The sequence below is a fragment of the Rhyacophila brunnea genome, unplaced genomic scaffold (assembly GCF_057557595.1).
Source record: "Rhyacophila brunnea isolate RB1 unplaced genomic scaffold, BYU_Rbru_1.0 scaffold_2, whole genome shotgun sequence".
NCBI lineage: Eukaryota > Metazoa > Arthropoda > Insecta > Trichoptera > Rhyacophilidae > Rhyacophila > Rhyacophila brunnea.
The window spans coordinates 36086104-36099241 of record NW_028232859.1 but is presented as its reverse complement, the minus strand read 5'-3'; the positions used below and the strand labels follow the sequence as shown (position 1 = coordinate 36099241).

The following is a 13138-nucleotide window of genomic DNA, read 5'->3' as shown; positions in this document are numbered from 1 at the left end:
TATTACATTTTACGAACGCAAATATGTTTTGGTAAATTTGATTTTGTTTATGTACTTACTTCATTTTTAAGTTTGAAGATTTGCAGCCTGAATCGATATAAAAACTTATATCACATCAACATTTGGTAGCCATTATATTCAATCCGTTAGTCAATTAATTTGAAGCACTAAAAAATGAAGACGTGGAGTCGAATTGGAATGATTGTTAGTCATTCGGCCAACCTATTGGGCCTTTGTACTGGATCAAACACTGAAGAAAGATGCATTTTTTTAAATAGAGCATTCATCGTTTTAAAGTAATTGGAGGGGTTTCATAGATTAAGATAATGGAAGTCATCAATTGATATCCACTGCAATACAACCTTTCAACTGGTTTTAGCCGGCCGGCTTTTGGCCTATATTTTTAATTACCTGTCAATAACAAATATAGTTAAAATATTACATTTTATTCACTATCTCATACGGTATGAGTACTTACGAGCAAAATCACAGAGGTAGGAGACAGACAAATTGAAATATGTCAGATGTATGTCACACGGATGGACCCTTTCCGCCTCCCCCGCTGCGCTTCTCGTAAGACTTATACCGGGCATATTCAAATTAATTAACTGACAGGCGACATTGAGAATACAAATAGGAAAAAGTACCGTCAAATAAAATACAATTTTTCAGTAGATGTAATTTATTATAAAAAAAGAAATTTTAAAAATAGTTTTAAAAAATGTATACAAATTATTCTCCAATATAACAAAAGTAATAAGATGAATGCAATGTTGTCATACATGTATGTACATGCATCTTTGTGTTAAATTGATATTGTATATTTATAATACCATATAAATATTTTTAAATTCTGGTATTTTTTCCACAGATTTGTAGAAAGTATATTATATTTATAGTTTGCGGGGTGCATCAAAACATATGGCAGGCCGCAGTCTATAATTTTCCCACACCTGTACAATATACGTATTATACTGTCGCATTATTTTCCCCGTAAACTTTCACACAAATTGAATTTCTTATAATTTAAAAATACTGTCATAGGAAACACTCGTATGTCAGTGGTGACACTCAATAATTAATTACTGAAAATTAGGATGGTTCTAACCGAGTTATAGTGAAAAATATGTACATACTTCAGAAGTATTGGTGACATATTTATAAAAAAAATAGGGAATAGTGAGGTGTTTGTGTTTTTTTAGTTTTACATGCTAAACTATCAAAAAATACAAAATTTTATAGTTAAAAGTAAATCCAAAGTAAATAAATGAGGCAACTATTTTCAAATACCGTCCATAGTTTATTATATATGCGGTTGGTTTTAAAGATAGTTTCTTTTTCACGTTACATTGTATTTTCAAATTAAAAAATATGCCCGTGTAGCCCTTTATTGAAATAAATTGAATCATGTGCACGTTGGGGATGTAATTCACCCTCACTCATGAATATTACCTATCTTATTCGAGGTATTTAAAATTGATTTTTTAAACTTGTGAATAATTTGCAAAAAACTTTTTCTTTGTTTTCTTAAAATGTATGCAATATAGATCATTGCACCATTTTGTTTTTTTAAAAAGACGTATTTGATATTGCAATATATGCTGAAAATAAATATATATAAGACATTGTATATTATTTTTTGCAACAAAATACGCGTTTTGGCACAAATGTATAGTATATGCCGTTCTGCGTATGCATGATTCAATTATAGATCATTAAATATTGTGTGAAATCACACATAGAATACAGTGGTACCCTGTTCTTATGTACTCGGAATTCCCATGTACCCGCTTTTTGCGCGTAGTTTCCGTAGTGAAACATTCAATTTTGTATAAATGTACGTAAATGCAAGGCAATCATTGAAATTTTAAAATACATTTAAGAACGCATTTCTTTTTATAGACATGCTTGCTATGTCCAAAACCAAGTTTACACAAAGCAGTCGGGTTGGTGGGCGATCTTTTACATTAGCTGAGGTGGGCATGGTATTTTTTGTCAATCTCTGTTTTGGGTCGAATGTTATGGTTGCTTGTTGCTGAAATATTTCGTTCTTAATGTTTACATAATTTTTACGTTTTCTTTGTTCAATTGTTTTTTTTTCGATATACGATGACGTCAATGTTCCCTGTAAGGTGTGCGCGTGCACACCTACGAAAATGTGTCAGAACACATGTCTTCATCCCCCGCACAGACCTCACACAAACATTTTGTAAAAGAAAATTTCCTTTGCCAGATTTCTTGCTTCAGTGCTTTCTGTACAAAATATTCATGTATCTAAATACACAGATATTCCCGAAAGCTGGCGAAGTAAAAATTATGAGTTCGAATTTGTCGAATGCATTAATGCAGTCATTAAAAAAAAAAATTTGACGAATTACTCTCGAACTACTCTATTTAAGTCTCGGTTTCATTCATTAATAATTGTTGATGAAAGTATCTGTGCAAAAATGCTAATTTAAAAATATAAGTTTTAATGAAAAATTGTATGTGTGTGTTTGTGGGGGGGGGGGGGGGTATAAATTTACCGCGCCGGGTGATGAGTGACACTGCTCAGATGTGTTGATCCATACACACAATAGAAAAATTAGAGGGAAAGTTGGATGACGTACAAGACGACAACCTTCAAACCAATTTATAATATTAAATTTTTTTATAGCCACAAATATGCACCAAACCGAATGATTTTTAGTAAAAGGCTTAATTTTTAAATACCTTGAAATTTTCCTTCAATTTACTTTTTTTTATCAGTCCTTTCAAAAACGTAAAATCATGATTTTACTGTATGTACGTATATTTTGTTAGATTTTTACAATACGTGGACTAATCGGTTATTGAAAATAGATACCTCAAATGATTCTTTGCTAGGGGGAGATGTTCAAGAAAATAATTTGTACCGCGCACCGCCACAAAGGGCACCACTACTTTACATTAATATTGTTAATTAATTATGTATTATTTATTTTAAAGTTTTTTTTTGTAATCTTGATGTATATAAAAAAATATTATTTTGTACCTGCAGTTTTGTTGAACTAGTCATTTTAAGTTATATAAGTCTTAAATTTAATATCTTTCAGTAGCTAAAAATTATGTATGTATAAAATATTTGAATGTGCAATCTTTACTTTGAAAATCATTTATTTTAATACACTGTAAATGTAAGAATGTACTGAATGTGTTGGAACTTAATGTTACTGTTTTTCCTCTTTACGAATAAATGTAAGTTGAATGTGAGTATCTAGAGGTCATCAATTGAATGTTTCCCTACTAACATACACATACCACTGAGCATAAGCTGTAAGCTGGATACATGACGAATTTTATCTTTTGTTATAACTACTGGTATAGAAATAAATTCAGGCAAAACTGGATGGAACATTATTAGATGCAATAACACATCAATGTTAATTTACCACTGCGCACGAACATCTTTCAACCAGTCGTTCAACTTGTCCATATGCGTAACATTCACACCAGACCTGGAGATTTGAAGATTAAGTTTGTAAATATAGTGACAGAAGTTTCATAATTATCCAAAGTGAGACATTGAAAATCAGCCATACACAAAGATTTACGGCAAAACTACATAATATAATTTAATTACCACATTTAAATAACATGCTAATTATATTGAATGGCCAATTAATTAGTGTACAACAGGTGTGCCGTCCGCGTTGAAAGGATTAATAACAATGAGAGGTTGCAATGTAGGTTAATCTGCAAACAATTTTGGCGACTTAATTTTTAAAATATTTGGTTATGCAATACAATTTTTTGTTATAGTTTGTCGATATTAAATCTTCGAGTAGATTAGGTAGGTACTCAACAATACACTGAATACACTTACTAATTTTTACCTCGTGGAACAACATTTGGGAAACGCTGCAGTGTAAAGCATCACACTGTCTTTAACCTTAGTTTTAGATAGGGGACCCCCGCCAACGATCTTGGCCTGGGGGCCCCGCTTCAGGATGTGGGGGCCGTGCCTAATTTTTATAAAGCAACCGAGTAATAGTACAAAACTAAATTAAATATTACGCATATGCCCTACCATAGCTAAATAAATACCTTGTCCCGTTTTCATGTTTGATAATTGATATTTTTTTTATATTCTTGTGTTATGGGTTATGTGATGTATAGAAATAATCTACTTTATAGAATGTGTATTGTACTCTGTGTACTTGTATAATATGTGTTGGCAATTCTGATACGTCATAAAAGCTACAATATATTGCATCAAGTAACCGACCTATTAAGTATTATAGTCAAAAAAAGATGCAGAAGAGGTGAAGGGTGTTATTTATTTTAAAAAATTGCTCTTTGTCGCGTCAGTGTTTCACTTGGCCCCATCCACTTGCACACTTCATCCCTACAAACCTGTTAATCCTTTTTTTTCTTATGTTTCATTATTATGATAAGTCAGTTTCTGTATTCATTTATATTAAAACCAAAGTACATAAATCAATTTGAAGTTCTTCGATGACATTATAATTTTTTAAAAGTGAAAGTAAATATTATTTGAATGTATTGGATAAAAATGTCACATTATCTAAAAAGATTGAAATAAACTGGTAAATCTTGTCAAAAGTGGTTACATTTTTACTATAAGGAATATAGTTTGCTGAAGTCTGTATCTCTAGTTACTACCAAGCAATACGACTATAGATTTTATCATAACCAGTGGTGGAATTCAGCCGATTTGTCAGAAACGGTGCCTGATATTTCCTGAACTTACCGAACCATTGCCGACTCAAGTAGAAAAGATGGCGGTGACCGAACCCATGGTTAATAATTTCAATATGTCATCGTCATGATGATTTATTCGACTAAAATATCATTATTTGTAGTATGAAGTTAGTTTTGCATAGGTATAAAAAGAGTTTTCTTCAATGTATATTGTATATTCAGATAAAAGATATCATTTTACTGTTGAAAACGTGATTAATTTGATAATGATTGCTTTGATAGTCCTTCCATTAGATGCATAGGACCCAGGTCCTACGATTAAAAAATCAAAAGAAAGGTAATAACCAAAAAGCAATTTGGAAATATCTGAAGGGTGAACCGGTTTGTTGAGAAATTTGAATCCCACCACTGACCACAACCACCATGATTATTATACATTACAAGTAAATATTATGTAGGTAAGTACATATAATTATCAGAAAAGATATACTTATGCAATAAGAATATTTTATGTATCCGCATCACGATGTGGAGTCTGCGACATAAAGAAGAAATGAATGCAACATAAAATAGATACTTAAGGCCATCCTTTGCTGCCCAATTTACACATAAAATATCGTAAGTATGCGACACGAGTTTTGGCCGTTGCTGTAACCACGCACATAAAATAATTTGCTTTAACGGGCCATAACATTCAATGTTCGTCTATTTAGCGTTATGTTTCAATTATAGTTATTATAACAATATATTCTTTTGCCATGTTTAATTGTCAACGATATGTCTGAAAATAAATACAATGCACAGATGCTAATGCGGTGAGAATACATTTTATAATAATTAGGGGATGGTTCAGTGCTGCAAACATGATGTCCCGTACAATTTTTTTTCTTAAAATATAACTTTCAAATAATTTCATTCGAGGTTGATTTACAGAAATGTTAAAATTGCATGTTTTTGCCTTATCAATTGTGTATATTTCATGCGCAGTTGACATATGCATAACTACACACATAATAATTATTGTTATCAATTATTTTGTGATAATGAAATGGTACCTTACGTTTATCTATATACATTCATATTATATTTGACGGGTAGGTAACTTTCGATCTAATCTTTTATAACTGAAAATGGAAAAATACAAAATTAAATAAAAAAGTTAGGTCCTTTATAATATGTGGACTATTGCCGAGATGCGTGGAATATCACGAATCACTATACGCTTATATACTGTTTAATAAAAATAAATAAATCATCATGATGAGTGTAAGAACCTGCTATAAGACTAGTGACAGCCGACATCTGATATCAAATAATTCAAGACTCGCAAGTATCCACGTATTGTCGAACAAGTACTTCTTGTCAACGTGTTAAATCTGTAAACTAACAATCCCCTCCAGTGCAGCTAATTGCACTTCCGTTTTCAAATGAGGAAAGCCCCCAAATTTATCACTTCATTTTATGCTCCCGTGGTGTACATATCTATCAATTTATATCATTTGAAGCTTTCTATAATAAACATGTCTCAAACGATCAGGAGTGATATTAGAATTATTATTAGTAAACTTATGGTTTATTGTGAAGAAGAAAAAAGTCGCATCCAAAAAGAGAAGTTATACATTATTTAAACACGCCAGCCGTGCGAGCGTTGCCGCCATGACAGGTACATCACTAAGAAGTATTCTATGTGCGACTGTTATCACCCATTTTTTGTTGTCGGACTATAAATAAGAACCAAAGTTATGGGTAGGTACTCCGTAAACATTTGCATGAAACAAAATATTTTTAAATATACGAAAGACTAGCAGTACCAAAAAAATCTTATTATCAACTATGAAAAAATTCAGCATACCAAATGTCGCAAGCTTTGAGCCATTCAAAAAATCTTTTTGCAATCCAATTACTTTTGAATTAAAATCGCATTCTAATGACACCTCTCATCACAGCTTTTCGCAGACAACGTTCCCGCTACTTCTCAACTTGTATAAATTAAGGAGAAATTTATCTTTCATAAGTTTTCAATATAATAGTTACGCAGAAAATGGTTGTCACATTATTTTTGTTTTACTGTTCTATGTACCATTATATGGGCAAGCGTCCGTGATGCCCCTAGACAAAATGCCGCCCCTGGGCAACGCCCCACTTTGTATACAGTATTTTTTATCCTCCGTGCATGTGTCGTTTCTGGTCACCATGGACGTTGAAGGGCAACGGAAATAAACTAGACATCGCGAACCCGACAAAAAAATTACAGTCATGTTAATCCTTTCCATGCGGACGGAACACCTGTTGTACACTAATTAATTGGCCATTCAATATAATTAGCGTGTTATTTTTTTATGCTTTTTCGTACAATTTAAATGCGGTAATTAAATGCTCCGCGGTCAACAAGTTAATTGATACATTTGGTTTCCCAACCAGTGAGTTGATTTTTTTATGGAAAGAAATTTTTATATTTGATCAATAGGTATATATGAGGAGCTCATTATCAAACACGGCCAAGTCATGTTTTGGCCGATGTTCATTTTTTGAATGATTCCGGTAGGGAACTACAATGCCCACAATTCAATATATATTTCAGTATCAAATTCGAACTAACAGTGTATTAAAATCAACTTAAAATGTGCTCTCAATATCAAAAACGGCCAAGTCAGAGGCATCTTGTTATCAAAGCGGCCAAGTCATCAAGGAGCCAATCAGATTGCAGCATTTCAATCAGCTGTTTGCAATCAGGCAATCTTTTGTATGGAGTTATTTTTGCCTGATGTTTATCAAATTGAAATTTAGTGCCTGCCTGTTTCCTAATTATTAAAGTTAATTAGTATTAAAATACAACAAGATGTTGCAGAAGTTACTCCCGATAAAGCACGGAAGTTAACCCATCTTAATGGAAAAAAACATTGGAATAGCAAAAAAGTGAATTATTTAACACTACAATTTTAGTGTAATGTCAAACCATGCCTGTTCTAACATAATTTCGCCGAAATAAACGTTAGTCAAAAATACCTTATTAAATCATGCCTTTATATTCATTTTACAATATAAATGATAATTGTTACATTTATGAGTTAAATTCAATACATATCAAAACGTATATAGTTTTTTAATGTCATTTTAATGGTTTATTACGGTAATCCATTTACTTGCAACTTGTTTATATAGTTGAGATAATATTTAGGTACCAATTTAATTGACGTGGTATAAAGATATTGTCTTCGATAATAATTCTGCTTTACCCGAGGTAAATGATAAGCTTCCGAAGTGTTTTACGAATAGCCATATCCGCGAAGAAGAGACAAGTGTAGATTATTATTAGTTCCATAGTAAATGGATAAGATGCCATTTAAAATAAAATGAAATTGAATGCACCCTATTTTTATAATTTATTTTATTTTTCTTATATTTCTTAACTATCCAATTCCATTCTTTGCTCAATAAATAATAGTTTTATTATAAGGATAATAAAAATGAAGCATAGCAATTTTATTATGAATAATACATAAATATTTTTTTGTTTGATCAAGCATTTGAATATATTTTTTTTAATTAATAAGAATAAACGAATGATTGATAATGAGCTAAAATAACTGCTGTAAGACTGATTCAAGCTGATTTTCTGACAAAACTAAGCATATTCAATAAAATTTTATCTTTTCAATTGTCTTATTAGGAGTATAGGAAGCTGTATAGATTGCATAAAAACATAAAATGTCATGTAAAGGTAGTATAACAAACTTTCGCATCCTGAAAAAAAAAATGAACATGACTTGGCCGTGTTTGATAATGAGCTCCTCATATATTTCTATATATACCTACCAAATGATTCTCATCGATTTACCGCCCTTCGAGTAACTGCCGCCCCCAAGCAACGGTCAACCTGCCTACCCCTATGGGACATCACTGGCAAGCGTCTTTGATATTCTTATAATGTACTGGAATCACCTTCCATCAATTAAATTTGAATAAGTATATATCCAATGCCTTTAGCTTCTCTTCCATATTATTCTCTAATTCAAACTTCTTGTCCGAAAAGCCAATTACAGCAGCTGCTCTAGTTGACACAGTAATTTTCTGTAGAAGCATTTTAACCAACAAGCATCTGCCATAATAACTGTTCCGTCTTTAAATGCTAGGTCGTATTCTTCCTTTCCAGTGCCTGCCATTCTGTTTAATTTTAGATCCTTAGTACACATGGGATATTAACAACTTCGCACAATTCAGTTAAATTTGAGAAGCCGATACCTATATATTGGAATCATTCTAGTGGCGGTCTAAATCATTTGTTGAAATAATTTTGCCTTTTGCTATAAAAAATATATTTTTTACACATAATATGAATAACATATCGACACTGGCTCTTGGAGAATAGGTATACTTAGTTATTTTAAACTGGAACTATCAGTTAAATGCCATTATCCAATTATTGATTTTCGCATATTGACGAGTATTGTAGGTACTTACTTGATAAAATGTACTTTTTAAAATTATGGATACCTACTTTTATTTTTATACGAAACTGATATTATCAAGTATTGATAGTTTAGTTTAGAATAACCCACCGCTACCACACAGTATTCAACTTAAGCATCAGGACTGGATCAGGTATAATCCTTTCTCAGCGAGTCTACATATTTTGTTCTACAAAAAATATATATCATTACCATAAGTAATTTTAACTTAATACTCGATGTGACAAAAATGACATAAGTTTAAAGTTACGCTGAATTCGTTTCAGAAATGCAAAAATGATTTGTACATACATAATTGGAACTAACCGTGGTTTCTTTGCAGTATTTTAATGCTGTGATGAATATTGATTGCAATGTTTTCTTTTTTGAAAACAAATACTGTAACGTTTATGATTCATCTTTACAAGATATAAGAGTTGATTTTACGATATCGTGACGAATAAACATTGCACGGATAGACATCCAATGTTGTCTGCTGTACAGCAGCGTCTGCAGAATTTTGAGTAAGCTGTGTTTGAAATATAGAAACATCACCCAACTTGGAATATTGTGTTTTTACTTACCTAATTCCGGAGGATTGAACCAAAAAAATATATAGCTTATAAAATAATATATCATTGCCGCTTACATTTCCTCGAACATGATACAAAATTTTGATATTTACGTAGACGGACATTTTGCAAAACCTCTAAACCTAAATTAAAATGTGAAAAATTACATGTTTATTGTATTAATTAGAATACTGTCGGCGTTTCCTTCATGAATGTTTGTGATGTACTATTTGGCATTTCACTGCTGTATGCTCTGGAAGAAGAAACATATTGGAAACAATTTTATAAATCTTATACTTTGGAATAGAAACATACAATTAACACCACAGTACTCTACGCATCGGATGTGGTGTGTTTTTAACTTTATTTCACCATGTCTCACTTGGGCACTGGCACAACTAGACACCAGAACAAGTGGACACCGCACCGTCGAATGAAATAAAGTTCATTAACGAAATATATAGACGTTCGTTATAATTTGACAAAGTAGACGAGGAAGTATAATAAGTTTCTATCTATTACTTAGTACCTAGTTTTAATTGATTTTGCTCTTAACAAGTTTTTTTATTACTGATTGAGAATTATTATGCCCGACGCTTCATATAAAAATAAAAAAACTATCTTCTCGTTGGAACTTAAACATATACACAATTAAATCATTATTGCATATTTAAATTCTTCTAGTATCCTAAATATTTTAATTGTCCTAGACCCCACCCTACCTTACCATTGAGGTGCAGAGTAAACAAACTTATGCCATTTCCCTCGATCAAGCAGCATATCCAACCCGTCTTGCCATATTGAACCCGTAGAGCATAACACTTCGCCTCTTCATGTTCACATACACCACCAAGGACTGACATGTTAGCTCACAAACTCAACAATGTACACGTTAGATTCAACGGAGGAATTGATTCTCAAAACTTAAAAGTTGTCACCCTTAATTAGAAGTAACACATCACACATTCATACAAGAGCACAGGTAGCATATTTTTATATGATTTTCTAATTGCTATGCTAATTTGATAATAAAACTTAATCTGTGAAATAGGTAGTCAAAAAGAATGACGGATGAATCCACTTTTTATATTCCATGCTTTTTGTAAGGGTCAGGATGCTAATGAAAGGCTGGCAGTTACTTTGTATTTTCACATTTTGAAAAGAATACCTTTAAGACATAATATAAGGATTCTGCAATTACTTTATAGATGGATAGTCTTGTTAAGCTAGTCGAGATTGGAACCGTGGTCATGCTTGAGATATGGAGCTGAAATTTCGGAACAATGTAGCCCTCAACCTTATTAACTAAAAAGAGTCTCAACCTGTAGTTCCACAAATCGCCACTGAGACATCAGCAAGCATGATAAAATAGTTAATAATAATGGTGGGACAACTATTTATGTCAATGAATTATTTCAAATCGAAAGTGAAACATCGCCTTCGTAATACTTTAACCGAACCATGTGTAGAATTCTCTTATAAACCGTGTTATCAATTTATTATCTTTTGAAGTCCTAAATCAGATAAACAACAAATATCTCACTGAATTATTGAAAAAAATATATGGTTTACAATTAATAAACCATTGTTTTTTATTTGATTTATCTGACACGTGACTATTTTAAGAATTTTGCATAAAATTTGACACACTTGTCTTGTAGGTTCCCAAGAATTCGTTAAATTTAATTATTTTAAAAAGTACAACACAATCGTGCGTTTAAACAATTTGCATTTAAATATGTGATTATTGACTGATTATTATAACATACCTATTACATAATTATTTATTATTGTTAGGACCAGAGTAAATGATGAGACTCATAAAACAAGGATTTTAGTATAGTTTATTAATTAAACATGACAGACATTATTCCATGAGGGGAAGAATCTGCTGAATTACGACAAAATATTAACAGAATTTTCTAATAGTTAAGAACATACAAGTCTACATATCAAAGACATTTTTTAAAGCTAATTCTGGTTTGTCATAGCCGAGTTCTTCGGGTGTATCAACTCCGAGTTCGGCGAGGGTCGGACGAATTTCTTGAATGACATAGGGATAAATTGTGTTTACATGATTTCCACACTTTTCTTTGACAGCTTCCAAGAACCTCACAGCAAGTGCGTAGTCATTCACACGTCTGCAGGCTTTCAACGCAGCAGATACAATTTTTGGCTCTGGGATCAAATCCATTCCACAGAGATCATTCATACCCTTGCGAATCTCCCATCCATCGATATCTGCTCTGTTGAAGTATGCCTCGAACCTAAACAAGAAATATACATAATTTTATTGAAAAGTATTACTGTTAAATCTATTAATACAAACCTCTACTCTGTGGAGGCCTATTAGGATCAGACAAGGTCGAAAAAAAAAATACTTTACTGAAAAATAGGATAATAATATGTACTTCTGAAGTCCGTATGATTCAGCCTCCATATTACGTTATTTTTTAAATATTTTAAAATCTATAGATTCAAGATTAAAAGTATTATTTTTCAATAATTATATCCAGATGCTGTCTGTTTCTTTGATCTTCATTACAAGTAAGTATGATACATAATCAATACTGCACTGATATATAAATAGAGATTTCAGAATAAAATTACCATCAACCGAGGGATACTTGATAGAATTTTAATGTAAATCCATTAGAATATAACTATAATTATTAAAGGTTCGGTAGCCCAGGGTGGGTCCTACAATCTTGCCTTCTTATATACTATGCGAGTGTCCTCGCCTTATTCTCATTATTTTTAAGTGACAGTCGATTATCTGGCCTGTTATCCAAAATATACCTTGGTTGTTGGGCATTATCTTACTTCGCACATTCACAAATGCGCTGATCGACTATAAAGTTGTACGCATCATAATTAACATAATGTGTAGATAGTTGATCACAATATAAACCCATATTCATGATCGTTTAATAACTAAAGCTTCCAGAGTAGAAGTAACTTGAATATTAATTGTTACATAATGTATTGATTCCGACAGTGCTAAGCATACCTGTTGTCAAATTCGGCATCCGATTCAGTAGACTGTTTGGACATGAAACGAGTAGACACCGCAATGCTGCATGATGGGATTAGGTTTACTTTTACGCTCGCAGTCAGTCGTCCAGCTACAGTTCGCAACATTTTCGTAATTAATTAAGTAAAACGTCCTCCCTGACAAGAAGAAACAATAGACAATAAGGATGTACTCAGTTCTGTACAGACGGTCTGCCACACTATGACTAAAAAATTATTTTCCCCGATTTGATTAAATTAGTAATTAAAAATGCTATGTTTTTGTTGTTTGCTGACGACTTGAAGCTCTTCATGGAAGTTGTCACATTGGACGATTGTCGTCAACTCCAACTTGATATAGATAATATATTAGATTAGGGCAGGCGTAACAAACTGGACTTCAATATTGATAAATGCAATGTT

The 13138-nt window shown here is 32.0% G+C and overlaps 1 protein-coding gene across 1 annotated transcript; it reads right to left on the bottom strand.

Annotated features, from left to right (window-relative positions):
* Positions 1 to 11526: 11526 nt before the first annotated feature.
* Positions 11527 to 12919, bottom strand: COX5A (Cytochrome c oxidase subunit 5A). Its single transcript, XM_085946266.1, has 2 exons — positions 12714 to 12919; positions 11527 to 11970 (listed from the first exon to the last, which is right to left on the bottom strand). Exons 1-2 carry the CDS (start codon positions 12842 to 12844, stop codon positions 11649 to 11651), a joined length of 453 nt encoding a protein of 150 aa, XP_085802392.1. The 5' UTR covers positions 12845 to 12919; the 3' UTR covers positions 11527 to 11648.
* Between the last annotated feature and the right edge of the window lie 219 nt (positions 12920 to 13138).

Bases quoted from the DNA above. Each gene is read 5' to 3' on its own strand.
- COX5A (XM_085946266.1), bottom strand. From the start codon at position 12,844: ATGTTGCGAACTGTAGCTGGACGACTGACTGCGAGCGTAAAAGTAAAC. The intron at 11,971-12,713 runs GTATGCTTAGCA...TTTCTTGTTTAG, and splicing joins GATGCCGAATTTGACAACAG to GTTCGAGGCATACTTCAACA.